The 24,701-nt window shown below is 37.2% G+C and overlaps 2 protein-coding genes and 1 long non-coding RNA gene across 6 annotated transcripts; all 3 read left to right on the top strand.

Moving 5' to 3' along the window:
* The first annotated feature begins 334 nt into the window (after window positions 1-334).
* On the top strand, window positions 335-14,952 carry LOC140004600 (uncharacterized). 3 transcript variants are annotated; one of them, XM_072055096.1, is made up of 19 exons: window positions 335-467; window positions 1,611-1,934; window positions 2,086-2,274; window positions 2,364-2,447; window positions 3,063-3,122; window positions 3,489-3,533; window positions 5,057-5,256; window positions 5,898-6,377; window positions 7,195-7,321; window positions 7,427-7,624; window positions 8,153-8,242; window positions 9,172-9,234; window positions 10,050-10,124; window positions 10,240-10,290; window positions 11,308-11,385; window positions 12,182-12,316; window positions 13,101-13,208; window positions 14,541-14,606; window positions 14,765-14,952. In XM_072055096.1, the coding sequence occupies exons 2-19, from the start codon at window positions 1,629-1,631 to the stop codon at window positions 14,831-14,833; spliced, it is 2,424 nt and encodes an 807-aa protein (XP_071911197.1). In that variant the 5' UTR covers window positions 335-467; window positions 1,611-1,628; the 3' UTR covers window positions 14,834-14,952. The 3 variants fall into 3 exon arrangements, with proteins under 3 accessions (XP_071911197.1, XP_071911196.1, XP_071911198.1); XM_072055095.1 differs by having other exon boundaries at window positions 445-660; XM_072055097.1 differs by having other exon boundaries at window positions 445-660; window positions 2,079-2,274.
* A 381-nt stretch (window positions 14,953-15,333) lies between these two features.
* LOC140009466 (uncharacterized) lies at window positions 15,334-15,786 on the top strand. Its single transcript, XR_011816892.1, has 2 exons — window positions 15,334-15,472; window positions 15,557-15,786. It is a non-coding gene; the product is annotated as an uncharacterized lncRNA (long non-coding RNA).
* Window positions 15,787-18,638: 2,852 nt separating this feature from the next.
* On the top strand, window positions 18,639-20,987 carry LOC140009465 (uncharacterized). Of its 2 annotated transcripts, none has more exons than XM_072055099.1 (4): window positions 18,639-19,269; window positions 19,376-19,958; window positions 20,082-20,575; window positions 20,781-20,987. In XM_072055099.1, exons 1-4 carry the CDS (start codon window positions 19,071-19,073, stop codon window positions 20,798-20,800), a joined length of 1,296 nt encoding a protein of 431 aa, XP_071911200.1. In that variant the 5' UTR covers window positions 18,639-19,070; the 3' UTR covers window positions 20,801-20,987. The 2 variants fall into 2 exon arrangements, with proteins under 2 accessions (XP_071911200.1, XP_071911199.1); XM_072055098.1 differs by having other exon boundaries at window positions 18,924-19,269; window positions 20,079-20,575.
* The last annotated feature ends 3,714 nt before the right edge of the window (window positions 20,988-24,701 follow it).

The raw sequence follows: 24,701 nt of genomic DNA, 5'->3' as shown, positions 1-24,701 counted from the left end.
ATAATCCAGTTATGCTAATGAAACAAAAAGTCAAATGTAGATATTAATATTTCGGATTCTCCAAATGCAACACATAAACTCCAATAAAGACTTACCCCAAGAAGAGGAAATTCCATAAGCGAAAATACGAAAAGTAAAAGATATCCTCCATTATGAAACATGCCAAACAGCCCTTGACAGAGGCGGCCGTCCCTCACGCAGTTTCATCAGTCGACTTGCACGAGGCCTATGGACTATGGATTCTCTTCTCATTTTCTATCATTTCCCACGTCCTATGTTAATTAATTTTGCCTTACAAATCTCATTAGATTTTTCATTTCTTTTACGCAAATACTAAAATCAACCCAAATAAGCCAAAGTTTAATCAATCGCCTAATCCCACCTATGTTATGTAATAATCCAGGAAACTCATCCATAATCACCGAGTACTCCGATGAGTTCTCTGTGATAAGTCTCCTTTGTCTTTGGTGAGTTCCTTTCTTTCTTTCCTTCCAGTTTCCAAAGACAATAAGGACAACATCACCACTCCTCCCTTTCTCTCAGATGGCTGCCTGATTTACCTTTTCCTCCGTATACTACCCAAATTCAGACCGATATATAGATATTTTTTTTGTTATTTCTGCTGCTCTCTCCAATCAGTTGTAACTTTTACGCATATAGGTGGGGTTTTTTTTTCTTCCCTTTTTCCCCTCGTTTCTGCTTTCCTTTCATTTCTTTCCAGAGGTGGTTGTTTTTCCCCCATTTCCAAACTTTCTCCTGCATATACGTGGTTTTCTTTTGTTTTATGATGTTGTGATGTGGTATCGAGGTTTAAAAGCATAAAGTTGGAAGCTTTTGTGTGGCTTAAGGTTTAATGACGTTGTTCATGCTTGGTTCGGCTATTTATGAGTAATCAATTTGGTGATTTTAATTTTGGTAGTACATGTGTATCTTAGTCTTAAAGTTTTGCTTTTTGAAGTTGGATTTTTCTGATCACCAGTAGTCGATTTAAATCCTGAACATGTCATATTTCTTTTTGTTATGCCAAGGTCATATTTTGTCATAACTGGAATTACTTCAGGTTGATTTAAGAGCTTGTCCAAATCATCCCAGTAAGGAGAGCCTGTTAAACGTGCGAGTATTAGTATGAGTTTGAGGTCCAGAAGAATGTTAACAAGGGGATGAGATCCTTATCGGAGGATTATTTAGGGGAAATGGAGTCTTGACATGAAACTGTATGGGAGAGAGAGAAGGGCGTTTCTAGTGCAAGCTTATCATTGTTTTGATGAAGTGGTAATTTATGCCTTTTTCCAACGGCAGGAACATAAGGGTTCAATCTTTGACTTTCACGGGTTAATAGTGAAAGATGGTCACAGTCAACTGGTTATTTTGATGGCCGGGTGATGTCTAACTTAGATGAAGAGGTTATTGAAATCAATTCAGCTTTGAAGAGTAAAGCATGATAGTTTTTTTTTTTTTTTGGGCGGGGGGATTGGAGGACAAAGTTAGGGCTTTTGTTCGTGGTATATCATGTTCAAGTAATCATTTTGTATTTGGAGGATGAGCATTTAGCAATGAGGTGTTACTGTTTTCAGTTAATTCATGTTTGATTGATTGTGTTTCAATTGTAGGAGGGACGAAGTGTCCAAATGGAGAAGAATGAAGAGTCAGGTAGCCCTGGATGGAGTGCTTCGTTCTTCATGCAGACAACTGAAGATGTTGCAAGAGCAGTTGCTGCTGCTGCAGCAGCAGCAGTTGCTGCACGATCCCCACGCCCCTCGGTAGTATATTCATCGAAGGACGATAGCAGTAGCCAGCTTCAGAAACTTCAGAATCAAGTGTCTAGATTACTGAAAGGCTTGTCTAGCCCTCCTGAAGTGAAAAGTGGACCTTACAACCCTGAAGTACTAACTAGCCAAAAACGTCAATGGGCAAGCTTTCAGTTGCAGTCCCTGGTATATTTTTCCTCTTTATGTTTATTGGAGTCAGTGGCTCTGGATGTGGACTTGAAAGTCTGCTTATAATTTACCTTGCTTCTTCTGTCTGTATTATATGAGTAAGCAAGGTCATGCCTTTCGTAGATAATAGTGTAATTTAAGTTTGCAGGACCACAAAATTTGGAAAGAGCCATCCAGACTTTTTGAGAGCATGGTAGTTGTTGGACTCCATCCTAATTGTGACATTCAAGCTCTTCAGAAGCTTTACTTTGGTAGAAAGTCTGAAGGTTCAGGAAGATTTCGTACTGCACTAAATGGTCAGAATCAATCTCGTATTGAACCGAACCTGGAGCCTCAGGTGCATATATTGTATACTATTCAAAAATATATCAATCATGAAATTTGGATAATCAGACATAAGTTTTGATCTTCTTTTTTCACTTTCAGGTTTTATTTGTTTATCCACCAGAGAAACAGCTGCCATTGAAATACAAGGATCTTCTCTCGTTCTGCTTTCCTGCAGGAGTTGAGGTTGGTTTACTGGAAGTTATCCTTTTTCTCTGATTATACTTTACCAACTAGTTCAATGTTAAAATCTTTTTCTTAAGTGCTATTATGTTGGGGGTCATTCCTTGATATTGGAAAGTTACAGTGAGTTGTAATTTTTAGCTGTGTGTCTTTTATTTACTTTTTTCGTGTGTAATCTTATATGTGGACATATACTTCTGAATCTGGCTGATCATTTCTAGTTTTGGCACTTAACCCTGAAAAAGAGCAAACTGGAACACTGTCGGGGAGCTTGTATCCTGTCTGAATATATTGGAGAATTTGTTTGATGCATATGAATGTAAAACCTAGTCCATCTGATTCTTCGTGTACTTGTTGTAGAAATATTTGTTTGTAAAGTTGTTAACTTGTATGAGTTCACTGTTGCTTGTTTCATTCCTTTTTCTGCGTGTCAGTTTTCCTCAGGGTTATCATTGCAATCCTACTGGGTAAATCTTAGCTTTTGCGTTGTAAGGAAATAGGATAGGAGTGCATGGTCTTTGAAGAGAGTGCAAAACTAGGCAATTTATTGGCTCCACCTGTTTATTGTTTTTGCTCTGATTTATGTATCAACTCATGAAATGATTCATTTTGTTACAGGTTCATGCAATTGAGAGAACTCCTTCGATGAGTGAGTTGAATGAGATACTTCTGGGCCAAGTAATGTTACTTTCTCACTATTTTTGTTCTTGTACGTGGGTAACAACCTGAGATAGATAATAGTTCTTGACTCATTGAATTTGGTTTTCTGTGTTTAGACCAACTTCAGTAAGTTTACCAATCATGAGGCCACAGTTTTTTTTTGCCTTATTTTTCTGATTATATTGGGAGCCATTTGGATGTTCATATGACCTTTCGAGTTTCTGTATATTTCATTAACAATCTCTATCAATTAAACGAATAGTTGGAATTGTCAAAGAAATACAGTCCCGTGTTTTTTTTTTCTGGTTAGTTGCAAATGATGTAATGTTTACCTTAGCCAAGTCACTGACAATTAGTGACATTGACTTGCTTCTTGCCTCGCAGGAACACCTCAAACAGAGTGACTTGTCTTTCGTGTTCCGACTGCAGGTATAGAAAGAATTCTTTTTTATTCCCTGCTTCCTCCACTTTCTGTCTGCGAGTTGTGCATTCACTTTGTGATTGGTGTTGCTTGAGTTTCACATCAACTGAAGTTTGGTCTTCTACTATCAATATTCTGCTGGATTTGAGTTTTTCATTGAGTGAGAAACTGATTGTTTATTTACCTGCACCTTGTGTGGAATTAGATGTCATCGTGTGTAAATTACCTGAAGTCATGCCTCTTGTTACTTAGTAGTATCTACTTTGTCATGCCAACTAAAAGATATCTTTTTTGCTGTACATGACTGCTTTACTGTCTTACTGCATTGTACATCAAGCAATGTACTAGTCTCTTTTCCTGTTTTCCAGAGATTGCACCTTCATAGTCTTTTACATTTCTTGAGAAAGATTTTGTTGTTTTCAAACTTACTAGTGAAAGGGTGATGCTAAATGGTGCAAGAATTGCTTGTTATTGTTGTGGAAGATTTCGTCTTAGGATTTTCAACTTTTGACATATTTTAGTTTTTCTTGTTACCAATCAATTTTTCTTTTTATTGTATTACTTTTTTTACATTTCCTTGCCCTCTGATCCATCAAACTTTATTTGTTAATACATGTATTGGAGGATTTTTTAGTTAGATTTCCCAATTGTTGATGATTTTAATTACATTTTAGCAATCAATTTTTGTTCTCTTGAATTACTGTTTTGTGTTTTCTTGCCTCTGATCCCTCAACATTAAACATAGCATTTACAGTGATCATGTTATGCAGCTGAATGTTTTGGGCATTTTGAATGTAGAACATCGGAACATGCTAACTGGAATTAATATGAATGCATCCACTGATCAAATCTGTTCTTAGATACTGAATATAACCTTGTATATTGTTGTATATGTTAGATGACTTTTTTTTCTCTATAATTGATTGATAAAACATGATGAGGTTTCTGCTTTATGTCCTCATTTAATCATGCATTTGGATGACACAGCCTGCATCTCTATTTTCTGTGTCTTGTTCAGATGTTAATGGTTGAGCTGTAAGTACCATAATGGTTGTTTTGTCTGTAGCTTCTTTCAATTCCCATTTCAAAAGCTTTTCCCAGATTGTGCAACTTATCATGTTCATGAAAAATTATGCAACTTGATCTTTCGCAGACACTTAAATACCAAGATTAGTATCTAATTCTGTGGGCAGGAATGTATGCTTCCTGCTTGCTTTACTGACGGTGGTGAATAAAGCTGAAATGGATTTTGGAATTTCCTTTCTTTTTGTGTTAGTGCCTGCCTTTTCTATTTTTTTTGAGGGGTGGATTTATCTGGATGATGAATTGTATTCTTGCCTTTTTTGGTATTTTGTTTAAAAGCAAAAATGGAGAAGTAAATGTTGGTTAGCCTTTGTTTTTGAGATTGATTTTAACAATTTCCATCTCCATTTGTTTTCATGAGATGCTTATCGTCATCTCTATGAAGTTTTCTTCCTGTCTTCTCCTATCTTATTGTTTGGTCTCGTAATAACAGTTTTTTGTTGCATAGGTGGCTGATGACTCAACGCTGTATGGTTGTTGTGTTTTGGTTGAAGAGATAGTACAGAAGCCGTCTGGATTGATTTCCATGATTTCAGACGGGCAGCCTTGTCATTTGGGGTTGAGCCGCCATATTCTAACCACAAAACGCTGTTATTGCATTCTTTCAAGACTTCCATTTTACGAGCTGCACTTTGGTGTGTTGAACAGGTATAATAACATATGAATCAAAGAGACATGTTCTTATTAGGTACTACATGTGGTTCTTTACCGTATTTTGTGTGGTAATGTGTGAAATTTTTAAAAACTTTTCCCACCTGGAAAATAACTTAACTCCTCTTTTTTTTTTTTGGGTGGTCTCAACCATTTTGCAAAAAGAGTTTGCCTAGGTAGGATCATGGGAATGCAAATTAGATTTATCATAGATACATACTTCAGAGCGGCTCCATCAAACACCTTTTGGACTTCACTTATGGTTATGGACAAATAGTGTGTTAGATGTAGAATTATATCATGCAAAACATTACCAGAGGATTTAATTCCTTCTCATATCTGCATGCCTTCTCAAGATGGCCCATTTGATGGTGCTGTATGCATTTGCCATACTGATAGTAATTCTATGTAATTATCTAGTAATTTTTTTCTTCTTCAACCATCTGTGTGATGGAAATTTCATAGGCATTATAGTGGGGATTTAGTCTGCATGAAAATTGAACCTGTCATTTCTTTATGGTGGAAGTTTTGGCTTTTTTTTTTCCTTATTTTTTTTCTGTATCTTGAGAAGATTGTGCAATAAACACACTTGGCTTTGGCCTCATCTTGGGTTTTATGTTTTGTTTTTCGGATAACAGCATTTTCACCGAAGAAAGGTTGGAACGGTTAACCAGAAATATTGGTGATCTAGAGCTGGAGTTACCTGTGGGCTGTGATAAAGAAGACAACTCTGAAGAAGAATCTGGGAGCATTTCATTGGAAGACAGGGCACAATGTATACACAATGGAACTGCAGAATCTTCAGAGTCAAGTTTGAGTGATTCTCTACCAGGAAGAGTCACAGATGATAGTTGTCATTTGGAGCATCAAATTTCAGAGGGGGACATTTTCACATCAAAGAGAACTGGTGATGGTTCTGCTGTTGCTGCATTGGATCCTGATATGGAGAAATGCCATGCTAAAGCAGAAACTCTAGTTGGATCTCAGATTTCTGAAGTCTGTGATGTATCTGTTGATGATTTTGTAATTAATAAACAATCTGTAGAGAAGCGCTTACCCAATGCGGTGTTGCCCCTTCTTCGTTATCAACAGTATGAAAGCTCTGAATCTTCCTCTAGGTATGCATATCTATTCTTGGCATTTCATAATCCATCATCCTGTTGATGTTGCCTCTTTTATGTGGCTTTGAGGTTCTTTGGGTGGAATAGTTAAGAATACATTCTTCTGTTGAATATTTTCTGTGGTTGCTTGAAAGATCGGCTGATTGTCATTAGCTCTTTGTCTCTTGTTGCTTGGATCTTTAGCAACTATGGTTATGGTGAACAAATTCTCAGCTGTAGACTGAGGTGGAGGCTTGTTTGTTTTTAATTTCCTTAATTAAATTTTCCTTAAGTTCGGAAATTTTTTTAAGACTAGTATGTCTAGATTGTTCGATTTGTTAGTTGCTTATCGTCTTGCGCTGAAAATAATTTCTGAGCAAAATGCATTTTTTTAACCTCTATCTCAGGGGTTTTATTTTGATCGAGTATAATAATTTTGACTTTCAGTAGATCTCTTTAAACTTACTTTGCTGGGGTTCCTGTTAAATAATTAATCTTGAAGATAATCTTGGAAACTCTGATATGAATTGTATGAAAACCTAAGCTAAATACACTCATGCCTGTTTGACAAGACAAAAAGGTTCTTATAATTTTTAGGCAGAGATACATGTCCTTTATCTTTATCATATATGACAAAAAGGTTTTAAATCTTCTAGATAAGCTCAGTACATTCTTATGTTCAGCCTGTTGTGTAGATAGGTCTTGAAGATCGAGGACTTTTTCTATCTACCCTTATGCATGTCATGCATGCCAACTTTGCTTTAGATTGATTGATAGCATTATTCAGGGCCTTTTCAAGTGAAATTTAGCTTGACAAATGATGTGCTTTACTCAGTTTCCAGGGCTCTCCGGGTGAAGGCAGACATTTTAGAAGTGATGTTGATGATGTAGAAGTGGAAGAGCCATCCTTCTCTGGCCAGGATGTTTGCAATGAGCATGATGATATCCTTGAGTGGGCTAAGGTTAAGATTTTGTTTTCTTGTAGCTTGAATTGCAAGCTCTAACAAGAAATTTCAAGATATTATAAGGCTCTTTTGATGGACAATGTTTTCTGTGGGTTTTTGCAGGCCAATGATCATGGTTCTTTACAAATAATATGCGAATATTATCGGCTACATTGCCCTTCACGTGGTTCGACTATTAAGTTTCACCCTCTGGATCACCTACATCCTTTAGAATATCATAGAATTGATGAAACTGTTCTACAAATTGCTGGATCAACAATTGATCTGAAGTCATGCACTACTAGTTTGGAATTAGCAGAGGTATTTTTTGGCCTTTTGTTAACTGCTAATTGCTGGTTTTCTTCACCTTTTTATTTTCTCAATTTATTTTTTTCCCCTGGCCTATGGGGTTTTCAGTTTCATGTGAGCAAGAGGTGTTAGTGGAGAAAGTTAAATGCTGCATGAATAATTTCTGGCTATACTGCAAAAGCAGATCGTTGGTTACTCTGCTGTGAATTAACTTAATTAACCTCCACATTTATCCCATTTTACCTGATATGCTTGCTATTTGGAATGCCTCGAAATATTTAACGTATTCTATAGATGAAAATAATTTGCAATTGGTTCTACTATGACATAATAATGCTATATGCAAAGAAGTCTCATCATATTTACTCTTATATACTTGTGCTTGATACTGAGGAACAGAACGGCTGATATTGTCTTTTCTTTAATTTTACTGTACTTTTTTGGGGTATCACACCAACTGGGGTAACAGGAGTGTGGTTTATTTTGATCATTGCTTTATATGTTGCTTCTCTTGAGGCTTATTTTCACTTTATTCTACAGGCTTATTGTGCACTTATGGCAGAGGAGGAAGCAAATGCTTTATCTGTATGGGCTGTTGCATGCTTATGTGGCTCCTTGCGACTTGAGCATGTGAGTTGGTGTAGCATTAACCTGTCTGAATGTGGGCCAAGGACTTGGCGTCAACAGGGAACAAATGCATAGATTTTAAATGTTCTTTACTTAGTTTGATCACTCAATAGCAGATTATTTCGTATCTTCTGATTACTTGAATCCAGAATTTAGTGGCACATCTGTCTTAGAATTCTTGAAAAATTGCTTCCTGAGCTTGATAACTGTTGAAGTTATTGAGGATATAGTACAATGTCTCTGGATAATTTGCCATCCAGAAGTTCTAGATTTGAAGTTGAAGGTTGTCTTGAGTAAGAAGTTGAGGGGCAGCAACTAGATTTTCTATTATATTTCAAATTTTGTCTGTTTAGTAGTTCTCTCTGGTACATGTTCACTTGCATCTTGCAGCAGGCTCCAAAGGTCACTTGCATTGATTTTCCCTCAGAATATTTTATGTAAGACGCTTTAGAGTTGATAAGTTACAAAAGATATCCTCAAAATATTGAAATTTTACCTGGCAGATAGAGTGAACTTCAAAGTCAAATTCAAAGAATCCTCTTGATTACAATTGCATATATCTAGGTCGTAGTGCTGTTTAAAATAATAAAAACTAAATATTAAATAGCCTTTCAGGTTACCTCCCCCCTGTTTTGTGGATGGGCATGACTAGTTTGTGTGCAACAGCCACCTTACTAGGTTTAAAAGTGCGTGCAAATTAGCTCTTTCTGTGCATATCTAATGTGCATAAACTTGTGAATTAACACTAATTGTCAAGCTTTGGTCTGGGTTGTTGATTTTATGCTGAAAATGTCTCTGTTAACTTCTGCATCGTAGGCAGATCCTTAATAAAATTGCTGCCCTCTTGCTGGAGCTTTTTATGATATCAGCCTTGCACTCTGCACACAAAGTGAAAGATAATTTGGACTAATTGCTGTGAAATGTTTTTACAGGTGTTGACATTATTTGCTGGAGCCCTTTTGGAGAAGCAAGTTGCAGTTGTTTGTTCAAATTTGGTAAGTTATTATATCTTTATAGTTTTGTGGACAATGTGTTTGTGCACCAGATGACAATAAAAGAGAAATGGATCTATGTTTTCTGTAGGAGTACGAGTATTGTTAAATTTTCTTTATGACTGGTGTACTTCCTTATGCTTGCAAAAATGTTGGATTTATTTTTGTGGCTTTGTTGAATGAGTGTGTTTTAACAAGTTCAAAGAGATGTAGATCTGGAATTGCATAATTTTCATTTATATCTTACAACTATTGCATTGTTGACAATTAGCTTCCTAAATTTGAATTTGTGAAAGTTTATTCCTCAATCTATTTTAGCTTCAGAGGTAATTGGATTTTCTAAATTGGGCTGTCTAGATTTGGATGTGATACTAAATTAGTTGGGATATGATAGGACTAAGTTTGGTTGTATTTGAAGTTTGTATTTTAATTGACTGATACTGAAATCATTTAAAAATTAGCTAGAAGATTGTATTTTTTTAATATACTTAAAAATTTAGTGTTTTAAATATGAGAGCAAACATAAGACATCTAGTTTCTGGTTCATGTTGTAATTAGCTTTTACAATGTCCAACTTGGATGGGGATTGCACAATAGAGTAAAACTTAGTTACTCCTAGAAATGTAATATTTTCAATCCCATTAGTTCTTCTAATTTTATTTAACATGTGGTTTAGAGATGATTCAGCTTATTTGATTATGCATTAATAACAAATATTTACTTGTTTTGAATAACTTTTTCCCATTTATTTGTCACTTGAAGGAGAAAGAATCCACATTGGTATTAGTGATTTTACATTTGTTTATTTGAATATGCAGGGTGTATTGTCTGCTTCAGTTTTATCAATTATACCCCTTATTCGTCCTTATCAGTGGCAGAGCTTGCTAATGCCGGTAATTGTCATTTCTTACCTCAATGATTTTGTATTTATGAGTAGTTGATTGTTCTTGTTAGAGTTTATAGTTATTTGCCATTTTCGTCATTGTCTCTGACTGCCTGACCTTTCAGGTTTTGCCAAATGACATGCTGGACTTTTTGGATGCACCTGTGCCTTACATAGTGAGTTCTACCATATCATTGCGACTTTTTTCTGCTTATTGATCCCAAATCATTAACAAATATTTTGGAACATGCATTTGGACACTATGATGGCATGTAAGGTCTATGTGAAACCTTTCTTTCAAATGCTTTCTATATGCCTGTGAAAATATAGATAAATGATTTCGAACTCCCTCAGGTTTTGCTATGACATGATCTCGTGACCTCAATCTGGTTTTTCAGCTATGCAGCCTTCACCTCTAGGTTTTGTGTCTGGCTTCGGGTCATTGCCCTCTTGAAGCCTGTTATCCCTCAATGGTCATGGCCCCTTCGAACTTTTTGTCTGGCTTTGTTGCACTCTCTTCCTCCCAACCATTATCAAGATGATTTTAGCTCCAGAATATTGTTTTGTTTTAGCATACTGACAAAAAGCTGAACGGATGTTTATAGAATCAATTAAAGGTTGAGTTGCATAGCAGGAGAATTGTTCATCACATCTTTTAAATAGTATGCTTTGATTTGGTATATGTATATATGGGATCGTACTTTTATCAACAGTAAGCCTGTTCAGATAGTGCCTGCATAACATGCTGTAGGCGTTCTAATTATTTGTATTTCGGCAACAGGTTTCCGTAGCATGTGTGAATGGGACTTGAGGAATAGATTCTTGATTTTATTTCTTACGACTTATGTGTAGCAGTCAATAGTTGTCTGGCATGTTATAACTAGAGTAAAAAGTTGCCTACACAACGTTGGAATGTGAAAATTGCATCTCCCATTTATACATATATCCATATTTATGTTTTGATTATATAAGGCACACCTGTACGTGTTTTTTCTGTCAGCAAATGTCATCGTAAACCAACTATGATGGATAGCAATAGCCCCCAGCTATTCCTTCTTTAAAATCCACAACCTGATCAGGATCACATCTATGTATTTGATCCTATCAAGGTCATAGAGTGTGGCCTTTTTATTAGACAAGTTGTTATAGCTGCTAATTACTGCCATTCTGAATATTGACGGTAATTTTAATAGGTGGGTGTGAAGAACAAAACCACTGAGGTACAATCGAAGTTGACAAACGTCATTCTTGTTGATATGAACAAAAACCAGGTATTTTTCTTGCAGAATTAGATGTGGAATAGTTTCTTAAAAAGGCTACAGTTACACCCATTTCTCTTTCCTTTCAGTTGTCCTTTTGGGGTTTATCTGGTGCAAGAAAATTCCACTCGGGCAAAAACTTTGGAACAATTAACCCTCCTCTTATGTGTTATAGAGGGAAATTTTCTTTTGTTTGGTGATTTGTTTATTTATTTGTAGTTTTTTGTTGATCCTTTTTTTTTTTTCAAATAAATAGTCGGATAAGCCTTGATGTAGCTGATAAAGAAATGAGAAACGGGAAAAAGTTGAAGCCAAAGTAAGGGCTTCAGTCTCCATTATAACTTCAGAGGACTGCAGTGGAAAATGGAAGTGTCTCAATGAGTGATACTGTGGATGAATTTAAGGGAGGATTATTCACATAATGCTTTATGATTGTCGGGGAAATTCTTGTGTGGACCCTTTCCATAGCCCCACCTGTGGGCTGTGTGGTTTAAACAAGAGCCACGTGGTTTCTATTAAATCACTTGCTTAGATCAGCTTGCATCAATTAATCCAAGTGGCTCTTGTCGAACCACATGGTCGCCAATTGGGGCCATGGGCTTGGTCATTGCAAAATCTCCCTGAATGTTGTGTTATGAGAGACAGATAAGTGGATAGAGTGATAAATTTAGTATATCTTGGTGAAGTATTAGATGCAGTAAACTCCCTTGTCTTAAGAATTTGCATCTGTATCGTTGTGGCTTGCTCTATGCATAGATGATTTGTGTAATATGTTGTCTGATCTCATTCTGGCAAATTGTGGGAACAGGTGAAGTCACCAACAATGCCAACACTACCCCAATATAGGGAATTGTATTCATCCTTAAGTCCTTATCATGCAAAACTTGTTGGAGAAAGTTATTTGGGAAGGAAGAGGCCTATTTATGAATGTACAGATGCACAGGTATGTGTATCTTTATCTTTTATTCAATTATTTTTCATCTGAATGATCTCCTGCACCCTTTTCTTCACTATCATGTAGAACATCAGTGGAAATACTTTCCATCTTTGTCAATTCATGTGTTGTTCTATAGTGGCTGGTCTTTATGGTTGATACTTAATGGTTCTAAACTAAAACATAATTGTCAGATAGAAGCAGAAAATCTTAGTGGCTGTTTCAATGGCAAAGATACATGCATATGCTCGTTTGAAGCCTAAACACCTTCGTTCATTTTCCTGTTCTTATGACAATTACTCCTTGCTTTGCTACTATGGCAAAGATCACACAAATGGTCTCTCCAATCATTATGATTATTCTTTCCAATCAGCACTTGATTAGACGAAGTCTGGGGATTTATCCTGATTTACCTTGTCCCAATGTCATCGAGAAAGAGTGTATGATTTGTTGTGCAATATGCACAGATTTTAGTTCCTCGTACATTCACAACCTTCTGGTTGTATGCATATGGGCTTCTTTGCTTATGGCTTCCAGCCATTGGTACTTTGTATGATGGAGATAGATATGTTAAGAAATCATTTTGATTTTTTCCCCCAACCAATTAACACATGCTCGTTGTCCACTTTTATGAAGAACATTTTTTTTTTGGGTAAACAGTTGTTAGTAATGTTTCTTATGCTGGTTCCATTTTGTATTTGTACAGTATTCTATTGCAGAGAAGCAAAAGGAATCCTATCAGTAATCAGAGCCTAATTCTCTTTCTGTTTATATCTGTTTAATTTTCTGTTAGGTTGATGCTGCAAAGAGTTTCCTATCAGTATTGAGAGCTTATCTAGATTCTCTTTGCTCCAACCTTCGTTCTCACACAATTACCAATGTGCAATCCAATGATGATAAGGTTTGTGTTTTATTGTGGTTTTGGTGAAATTAATATTTGATCAAAACTGGGGACTACTAGACTTCTTAATTTCTGCTTCTGATACTATAAATATACATTGGGAGAATCCTTCAACTTCATGAAACCCTAGCTAAATGATATGTTCATTTTGGAAAGAGTCCTCTAAAAGTTACAGGCTTTTTCTGCTGTCTAAAACTGAGTTGGATTGGAATCATACAGAAGTCTATTTTGTTTAACTCATGTTTGAAGATAATCAAATCAAATAAAGAGATCATGTGACCTACAAACTTTTCTGTTGCAAAGAGACAAGAAAATGAAGAAACTATGTACCTTTAGTGATCTGAATTAGAATACATTGACAAGACTGCCAGTATGTTTGACCTCACCCACTGAATGTATGTGAAGATAGATGCTGACCTTTTGGTGAAACTATGGAAAATATCCTAATGGCTACTTTTCTTTTCAGAAGCAATGTTGCTTCTCTTTCTTTCTCCCGTTTCCATATTTGGTTGTGGTTTTTTGGTGTTTGGAAGGAGGGTTTTTTTTTTGGGGGGGGGGGGGGGTGTGGTGGTGGTGGTTTGGAGAGGTTAATTTATTTTCTCCGGAAGTTGAATGGCGCTTCAATTATGAAGCTGGGATAAAATTTTTAACCTTTGGTTTTGTAAAAACCTTGTCAATTTTCCTGTATTCTGTGTGTTATGCTTTGATCATCTGCTGCTATCATTGCTTACTGAGAAGCCTGAACAATAGTAAATTGACGTGATACTTGAGAGAAAGTTTATCTGGTCAGGTATCTGAATGAGATAATGTATCATCAAACTTGTATAATGTTATTCTATATCCATTTTCTGAATCTATTTGGCGTTGATGCTTATTCTTCCTGACTGTTCAACAATATAACTGCAAGTCAGACTGCTGCTACATCTAGTTTTAAGATTAATGAAATGCTGCCTTAGAATTTTGGAAGACATCTAGAAAATATTTCATCAAATGTTAGTGCTGTGAGCGTGACTGCAATACTGTGTACTACGTCTGGGATTACAACAGTAATGTGACCATTATTGTCGGTTACCATTCGCTTGAAGTCTTTGATTATCCTAGTATGCATGGTATGGCAAGAAAAGATTTTGGCTTGACAAATCGTCAGCAACTGGTATGCTCCAGAATTGCAAATTTAAAAAATTAGTTTTCAAATCTGATCTATGGATTACTTCTAGGTCCTTGTCAATCCATCTGAAACAGCATATCCACTTGGTCTTAAAGTTGCATCCGTCATTTTGAATTATTTGATGCAGCATCATCAGCTGTAACTTAGTTTTATTTTGCCATCAGGTCTCTTTACTTCTGAAGGAGAGTTTCATAGAATCTTTTCCTAGTCGAGACCGATCGTTTATGAAGGTAGGTTCCTTTTCTTGAGATATGAAGTGGCATTTCAAGGAGATGCTCATAAATTGAAATGTATTTTTTTACTCCTTATTTTCTTCCTTGTTTATTTAGGTGCACTTCTGTTGGCCACTGTGAACATACTGATGAGTTATTTTCTGTATGTTTTGCAGCTCTTTGTGGATACACAGCTATTCTCAGTTCATACAGATTTTGTACTCTCTTTCTTCCAGAAGGAGTAGATTGCCATGACTATTTAACCTGGCACTGTAAAATGCTATAGTCAGCAGAACGCAAGTTCTGTATCTCTTAGTTATTAAACTTTAATTTAATATAAAATTTTGTTTATTTTCAGTTTGTATATACGAGTTTTTTCTGTGGTTTATTTTTTTTTCTCTCTGTTGTGAGCTTGTTACTTGCATCTAAATTCAACCTGTTTTTTGGGGACATGGGACACCATATCTCATTTCAGGTGAATTTGGGCGCTTTCTAAATTATAATGGTTCAATGAGAGAGCTGTTGTGTACAGGATTTATGATGTGCTTACATCAGATATATTCTTCCATGCTCATTTTCCCCTTGCTTGATGTGTGCTTTTCCGATTCAGGTGTGAGTTTGCTTGGGGGAAGAAATCGTCAAATAGTTGCATCTTATGATTTAGTTTGGTCGTTATTTAGTTTGTGTGCTCCTTCAGATTATTCATAGAATTTTCCCCAAAAAAAAAAAGAGAGAGATATATATAGATTTTTGTCATAAATTAGTCCTTGGATGTCCATTTTGTTATGTGGGAAGTGCAAAGGAAAAGAAGTATGCTGAGGGCCTTGCAGTTTCTCAGAAAGCTCAAGTTATTCTGCAAGTAGTTTATGGCTTCCACCTGTAAGGTATGTCCTTGATTGCGTATGATTTTGTTGTTTGTCAGTTGCTATTAGCAATGAGACTCAAACTATAACCATCATTATCTGCAGGTCGACATCAGCTTCTGAATAGATTTGCTCCTGTCCCATTTTTGTTAACCTAGAAAAGGCTTTCGGGCATCCTTTCTGATCCTAATCGGATGCCGTTTCTAGTATTTTTAAGTGTAGCATAGCCAAAGAGCTTTATCAGCCTGCATGCTGATGGGCAACTTTTGAGAGGACGGACATGTTCCACTTGCTGAAACATCTTATTTTGATCACCCTGTGAGAAGTTTAACATAGCAGATTAGTAGCTGTTGGTTTAACTTTTGCATTGATATGCGACGTGGTTTGCATGAGAGCTAAAATGGCAGGTTTCTTGGTCCTACAGACTGAATATTGATGGTCCTAGATGTCTTGCAGTAAGGTGCTCAAGTTTGTGAGCGAGAACCTTTGACCTTGCTGATCGGCTCCTTCTGCCCTTTTTCGTTTCCCTGACCCTCAGATACAACAGGTGTACTCGTGTTTCCCGAGAAATAGGATGGTAGATCTCTATAATCAATGACGCCACAGGAGCAAAATTTTTTTTTTCCTCGTAATGACAACTACTCAAATAAACTCCGTGCCTGTTCATTGATCAGTCAAAAACTTTTTGTGGTATGGGTGGGGGTGCCAATATTCATCTAAAGTTCACAAGGACACCCGAGACCTTGACAGTCGATACAAGGGAATTACTAGCAGATGCCAGGATAAATAGTAGTATTTGTTTGCTTGTACATCGCTGCTATCTTCTGAGAAGGTTAGATTTGTGCATGCGCGACTGGAAATCTGTTGATATCTGGAGTACAAATTTCTCTCAATAAATTTCTGCAAGTGATATTTCTCACAGAAGGATAGCAGACTTGATTGTCATGTTAGACAATTCTGTGTCTTAGCAAGATATGATTGAGACTATATATATTGCTCTGCCATTTTTTTCTTTTTCGGAAGAATCGGGGAGCTGATTGATTATATTTATACCATCTGCTGAGCTAAAAGTGGGGTAGCTGCTTGATGTTTAGCTTGCGCTTTATTTATTTAGCAAGATCGGTCAAAAACTTTCTTGCTGGTACGGGAAGAGGACCCAGAAATGGTACAAATGATTCCAGTGCAGAGGCAGGTGCCGAAAGAGGTCCAATGCAACAGCATTTTTAACCATTATCTGAGGAGCACAGCATGGTTGCAGCAGGTGCTTTTCTTTCACACACCAATACGTAAGAGAGGAAGCCTGCCTCAGGGCTCTGAGAGGGGAGTGGCAGTGAGTCAGAGGGTGCTGGTCAGAACAGCCATGGCCACGATAGAAATCAGTTTTTGGAGTGTTGTGGCATTTATGAATGCGGTGTACTTTGCCAACTAATGCTTTAAGGCAATTCGACAAGGAAATTTTACGGAGGAAATGCATCTGCTGAGTCCTCGGCAACTTCTGGCCTTTACCTTACCAGTGCAAGTTGGGGCCTGCAATGTGGAGTAGACAGTAGACTTAGCCCTGGAACCACATTTGGCCCTTGAATTATGGGAACAATCCTGAGTCGCAGCAGAGACTTTTTTGTATACAAGGTTGATGATGGATCTGAGGATGATAGCCAATAAAATGGAATACATTTGGGTGTACTTTGAGGTTAAGGAACATATGCTCTTGTAGAGTAGGAGTCTCTGGCTCTGGGTCTTTTGGAGCAACGCTGCTGCTCGTAAGCCAAAACTAGAAAAGAAAAAAAAAGAAGCCTGAGATTCTTGCATTGTTGTCTCGAGTTAACGAAAACTTTAATGGACGAAAAGTAAGATGCATTCAGAGGAAAGGTATTAGATTGCAAGAGTGACAATAGGAGTAGTTACTAGTACCATTCTGGTAAGTTAAAAAGTGACCGTAAAAAAGGTAAGTAATCAATCGTAAAGAAAAATTTTTAACTAACCCCTTTGTGCAGCACAAGAAACATGGCCACGGAGGGGAGGGGACTTGTGAGACAATACTACTAGTCTACTACTACTACTACTTGCCAAATTGCCAAATTGTAACAATTTGTCGTATAGTTTTTGAGGGAAGAAAAGTTGGCAAAAAGTTATTACTAGAATCAAACTCTTAGTACTGAATGAATAGGGTGAGCATATGCTAGAATAGGCCAGTCATTGCCAGATAGATGCCCTGGAGAGAAGATATGCTCTGGAGAGAAAAGAAAAGAAAAGAAAATCTAAAAATGGATTTAATCAAATACTACTACTATAATAGTAGTATCAAACAAACAACGCACCAAAAGCCAAAGCAACAAAAAAGAAAATCACTTGAACAAGCAAATGATATTTGTGTCTGAGATCAGATGTGTAAAATCCAAATCCAATCCTACTACAAATTATTACTTGCATGTACTTTGACCTAGTCACTTGCCACTCTGCTATGTTGCTGTGTAAATAGTGCAGCAGGAATGCAAACTTTCAGCAGGTGGATCAAAAGAATCACCCATCTATCTATCTATCTGTGTACTGAGAAAGGTCAATAGGAAATACTGTAGTAGGAATAGTAATAGTGGAGGGGGGGGGGGGAGTATGGTACAGGTAAAGTAACAGAGACGGAGAAGAAAAGTTAAAGCAAGAAGAGAGGGCAGAGAGGAGGCAGCGGTAACATTTCAAAAACCCGTACAATCTTCTCATGATCCAGCCACACTACTGTTGTGTTCTTCAGTCACCAACTCTTATAAAGCTTACACCAAAAAACAAAACAAAAATAATTCATAATTTTATTTTATTTTTGATACTACTTACTCCTAGTAGTATTACAATTACCATGATAACCATAACCATTTGGTTTTCACCTTTTAGTTGGGCCGGCCATCATCCTTAGCAGGATTACTACTTGCAACTCTTGAGAGCCCTTTTCCTTTTACCACTCAACATTAAAAGTCATTATATTATTAACAAGAGGAGAAGACCCCCAGCCACGACAAAAGAGGGAAAAAAAAAGAAAAAAAAAAGAAACCAAGGACCGCTTCTTTAGTTTATGGATTTCCGTATAGTTGTCAGAGACAAGAGCTGCCATAAAGGCAGCATAGTTGCAGCAGTAGCAGCAGATGCAACAGAGAGGTGCAGTCATAATATGTGCACAGTACACGTTCAGGAGAGAGAGAGAGAGAGAGAGGGACACTGCTGCTGCTGCTGCTGCTGCTGCACCAGTTAGTAGTAATACTGTGTGAGAGTGTGTGTATGTGTCATAGATAGAGAGGAACGTGGTGAGAGGTGTGGCAGCAACAGCAAAATATTAATCAGAACCATTAGTTTTATCCATGTACAGAAGATTCTGCAGCCCGAATGGTCCCTGAAATAAATATACCTACTACGCCCTCCTCTCACTCCCCTCACTACTACCCAGGTACTACTACAACAACTATGACCCAAATACGCCAACCCTACACCCTCTTTCCTTCCCAAGCGCCTCTAACTCTAAAGAGAGAGACTAAATAAAATACAGAGGTAGTAGTTTTCTTCCTCAAGTCTTGAAGCCAAGGAATAGGAAAGAGTGTTGTAGTTTTCTTGATTTTCTCCTGTCTTGCTTGTTTTAATGATGAGTGCTACAACTAGTGCAAGGAGCAGCAGCAGGTTCCCTTTCACTGCATCCCAGTGGCAAGAACTTGAACACCAAGCTCTCATCTTCAAGTACATGGTTTCTGGGACGCCCGTTCCTCCTGATCTTCTTTACACGGTCAGAAGAAGCTTGGATTCTTCCCTCTCCTCCAAACTCCTCTTCCACCAGCCCCAACGTACGTAAGAAACAATTAATAAATAACAACCAAAAAAAAAGTTAAAAACTTTTCCATTTTCTTGGTTTCATAACTTGTCGGGTTTCATAATAACTTCTTCGTGCAGTGGGTTGGAACTCATGTTTCCAGATGGGTTTCGGGAGGAAAATAGACCCAGAGCCAGGAAGGTGCCGCAGAACAGACGGGAAGAAGTGGAGGTGCTCGAAAGAAGCCTACCCCGATTCCAAGTACTGCGAGAGGCACATGCACAGAGGCAGAAACCGTTCAAGAAAGCCTGTGGAACAACAACTTATCACCACACCAATCCCACCACCCCCAATAATATCACCATCTTCTATCTCAAATAACAACACATCATCCACAGCCACTCCACCAACAGCAATACCCATTACATCAATTTCCAAGAACCACCCCCCATCACCCTCTAGTCCCACCTCTCATCACTCTTTCTCTTGTCTCACCTCATTAGCTACTTCTTCCGAATCCCAACCCCACCACCACCACCACCACCACAACCATGGCACTGGTATCAACCAACCCGGCTATGCTCTTCATCATCCTTTGCTGTATCCCCATTCATCCTGCGTTAGACCTCCAGGGACTAGTCATGATCGTATTTCATCTGAAGAAAACTCCACCAACTATTTTCTAGGTTCTGGCCCTTATTCTCAAGCAAGCAAAGGCTACAGGTATTTAATCCTAGTTTTCTTTGAACAAGCACTCTATTACTTCATATTTAATAATAATGTTCTTGACTAAATAAATGCTGCTATCTTTTTGAAATCAAAACAAAAACATATAACGATTAGCAGCTACGGTCAAGGAGGGAAAGAGGAAGTGGATGAGCATGCATTTTTCTGTGAAGCTTCAGGGACAGTGAGGAATCTTTCAGGCGGTTCATCAGTAGTAGATCATGATGGAACTTCTTCTTGGCAACTAGCACCTCTGACGATGGGTTCGCCTTCAGGCAGCCATCTGAAGCAGAGGTCCTCTTACTCAGTTAGCAACGGAGGCCACTCTTCTTACTTGCAACTTCAAAGCCTTAATCATGACAACGACTACAACACTACTTCTAGACAACAAAAGCAAGCTAGCCAGCAGCAATACTATGGATTAGGGGATAGAGATGACCATCAGAACAAGAGAGTAATGCACCGTTTCTTCGATGAATGGCCTCCCAAGGATAACAAAGATTCATGCTGGCTTGATAATAATGATCATCATGATCATAAACTGTCAAAAATCCAGCTTTCAATTTCCATGCCAAACGCTTCTTCACATCATGACTTCTTCATGACCCGAAATGGTACATCATGAAATAATTGAACTTACCATGCTAGCTAGCTGCAGTTTCTTTAATTAGCAGTAGTACCACTTTTAGTAAGTAGTAGTATTACTTTTGGAGTACTGACCGCTCCTGCGCTGGCAAGTAATGGTAGTATTAGTACCATCTATTTCTTGATGACCACATTCTCTTTTGACCCCCTCTTATCTGCACTTTGGTTTTGCAGAAAAAATGAGGTCTGAATAGTGGATTTCTGAATCAAAAGGCCAAAAAGTACTTAAAATGGTGGTGGGGTTGGTGAATTATATGTTCCACCTTTTTGTACACAGATATGTAGTTGAGGTCTGAGAACTGTTACTTTTTCAATTTGCAACTTTGTACTGAACTTTTATTCCCAAGTAATATGAGTATTGCAATCTAGTATTAGTAGTTATCTCTATTCTGCATCTCCCCCATACTTCTTTTAAACATGTAAAATTTTCTTCAAGTATTGCATGTCTGGATGTTTGATTTTGGTATGCAAGCGTCTGGGGTGTTGCCACATGCTTTTATGTCTCATTCGCAGGTGGACTCAATAATCTGCTGCTTTTCCATGCTGTTGCTTTCAGACACTACTAGCTCAGCTCCGGTCTCTGGAAGAGCTTTTGGTTACTGTAGCAAAATAGTGGTAATAGGGGACCCCAGTGCCCACATTTGGCTTTTGCGATCTTGCTAGGTGTGGTTTTAAGGGTTTAGTCGCGACATGCCCTTCTGAACATTTGTCCGTGCATATTTGCCCCCTAACCTACCAGTTTTATGATCGCGGCCTCACAAGTTCCGGTTGAGGATGAAATGGTTCTTCAATTTATTACACCCTATCAACATCTATCTATTTATTTACATGGTATCTCTGCCACTCGTTTATATTTTACGGGCAAATTGATCTGAACTAAAACTTGCAAGGCTCCTGATCTCTAGTCTTACCACTTTATACACTATTTGTCAATTTTTGACATGTTACTCAAAGTAGTAATTGAAATTCAAAGAACTTTTTCCAAGTGAAAATACTTTAGTTCCCTTGACCCGCTGAACTGCTCTTATTCGGTTAGGGGTAGGTATCTACATTTTTTCCATTCAAAAATTGCTATCAAAATTCATGGACTTCTAATCAATTTGAGCAAAGCTCTACCTATCAATACTGCAGGGTACCTACCATACATATATAGTTCAGGTGTTCAAATTGCAACTAACCCTTTTCTGGCAAATTGGAGGGGGGCTGTCTTCTTTGAGTCTTTGGCTGTATTAAATTGATTTTAGCTTTTATGTTGATGCCCTCAGCCAAAGAAAACGGTGCAAGGTTTTGTAGGATGAGCAGTGCCTTAAATGGAGGTGAAGGAAAACCAAACCTGTGTAGTGTCTCATTTATACGCGTTGGAATAGTCGGCAGATATCAAGTCGGTGCGTAATTCTACACAAGAAAAGAAGCCGTTTTAATGGTCAAGAATCAAATCCCTTCTACTCCATTAATGGAGAGGAAGAAGGAGAGTAAAGATGCTTCATATTGCTTGAGATCCCTTGCAAGAGAATATTCAAATTGGGCATATTTTGGAGAATCAAATTGATCAGCTGATAAAATTTCTTGACATTGAATGTTTAGCTCAAAGTTTTAAATTTCATGAATGGTCAAATACTTAAATAAATCCAGATCAAGACTTGAGTAAATGTGGTATGTTCAAATTATTGCTAACAAATTAAGTTAAAATGGATCTCGAACAAAATTGGTCATTGTGGAAGAGTTCGATGTAACTAAGAGTTCGTTTGGATTGCTATTTACTGGGATTTTTGTAAAAAAAATTAATCTATGTATAATAAAATGGTGATTGAAAAATGAGTTCATGAAAAACGTAAAAATTTTTTGAAAAAAAAAAAAAAAAATGGCAATCCAAGTTGTATCCAGATACAGATAGTGAAGTTTAATGGGAGATGGCGGACTATAAATTGGAAAACAAAAAGTGGCAGCTACATTGTACTAGCAAGTATTAGGCATCTTAGAAGATATATATTTTGACTTTGATCATTTAAAAATTCTCTTTTTTTTTTTTTTTTGTTTTGGAAAGAGTGGCGATTCAAGGACTTTGGCTTCACTGTGCCTAATGGAGTGAACTATATATCCTTTGCATGATTACACAATGAACTAAATATGATTATAGTTTATAGACAATGACAGTTCTCTGGTTTCTAGATTCTATATATTAAGATGTAAATAAATACTTATGAGTTTTATCAAAAGATTTTAATTAAGCTATCGTTTTGTTTTAACAGTTTAAAGTTTATATAGTAATATTTAATAGTAGTAGTACAAGTTAGGACAAAGTAATACGTGCAGCACCGACGACAAAATCCGCCTCAATATGTGAATCCTGTCCGCAAAAACTAACTATTAGCATTTTTTTTTTTCAACCGCTAAAATTATGTTGCCGCCAAATTGACCCATTACAAGTGCTCGTGCTCCGCCTGAACTTTTGTCCTTCTTCATGATGAGGTGTCCCATAAAAAATTGTTATGAATTGCTCCCGGGGGGGTGGGGAAAATACCTTGCTATTTTTTCCGGCCCCCTAGCTTAAAAAATATGGCTATTTTATTTAGTTCTTTGATTCGATTCTTTAATTGTCACTTGTCGTGGTATGAAATGAAAATTTTGTACACTTCTATCTTATTGGCTTCAAGTAGTTATATTATATGTGCCAGAAGATATTTATTAATTTCTCAGAGTACTTTTTCTTATTCTTTAAACAGATTAGTAAAATCGGGATTGTAGTTTTCTACTGGAAATTTTTTACACTTTTTATGAATGTATTTTTAATCACTTTTTTATTTCAAATACATCAAATCGTTATAGAAATATATATATATTTTTTGAGAATTTCCTAAAAATGGCAATCAAAACGGGTCTAATAACAAAGGAATTTTTTGGTTTTATGGCTGAAGAAGTATTTTCCGACAGGACAAGAACAGCGACTGCATGTGATCTGGGAATAGTAGTACGTACGTAGCATTTAGGTGTGATGTATAATTTCAATTGGGAGGGACATCCGGTACAAGTAAAAAAACAAATGAATGTTAGTCTGTGTGGGGCTGGATGAATTGAAAAACTCAAGCAAGTGTTCTGAAGCCTTTTCTTTTCTTTTAAGAACTTTGAAGCCTGCCTGGATCTAATTATTACAATTGACTGCTTTGGTTTATGGAATTTTGAGATAAATATGCATAGCGTGTTGAAATATATCTTCTCCAACACTTTGGCATACAACTAATGCAACTTGAGATGAATCAATAATGCTAGAAAACGTATCTTTAACATGTTGGTGTGTTTGGATAGCAATAATTATTTGACTAGAGGATTTATTTGTTTACATCACAGATATACACACAATTTCTAACATATTTTTTTTTTATTTTTTTATTTTGCACAGCCCAAATCAAAGATCAGCTCGTTCGCTAGGTGTATAAGTAGAGTAGCAGTAGTAGCTAAAATTGGAATCCACATAGATTTTTTACTTGGAAGAGCAGGTTGATAGGATTTTGTAGTAGGATGTACACATTACGGAGAATGGAGCGAATTGAGCAGTGTTCTGTGTCACATAACAATACTGTGGCAAAAGGGCAGTCTGTAGACTGACTGTAAGAGGAGGGAGGGAGGGAGGGAGGGGGTGTCTGAGAACTGAGAAAGCATCAGATACTTGATGGCTGAAGCAGGTGGGAAGGACAGAGTTTTGAAATGTAAGATGCTCTCTCTGCTACTATTCCATGAATGATGAAGAATCCGTCTTCTATGTCAATGAGAGAAGTATGAAGTTCTTTCTTTCAAGAGTTCAGACTCTTTTGCAGGCTTTTAACGCAACACCCACACCCACACACACGATAAATCATTCAGTACCTATTTTTCTGCCGTACACTTTGCAGGCTCAGGCACTCAGCAGCTACGGATACCACCACCACCTTCCGACTGACTCAACAGTGCCACTGTCTGCCCAATCACCCCATAAACTGACTCCTAACTGTGCATCTCCCTCACACTTTTGGGCCCCTCTTCTTTTCTGTTCTTTTTATGTTTCCCTTCTTCTCTCTGTCTTGCATTGATTAAACTGTGATCAGAGTCTAATTTGGTGGT

This window comes from Coffea arabica, chromosome 6e, assembly GCF_036785885.1.
Source record: "Coffea arabica cultivar ET-39 chromosome 6e, Coffea Arabica ET-39 HiFi, whole genome shotgun sequence".
NCBI classification, from domain to species: domain Eukaryota; kingdom Viridiplantae; phylum Streptophyta; class Magnoliopsida; order Gentianales; family Rubiaceae; genus Coffea; species Coffea arabica.
The sequence above is the reverse complement of the archived record's forward strand: the minus strand, read 5'-3'. Positions and strand labels throughout refer to the sequence as shown.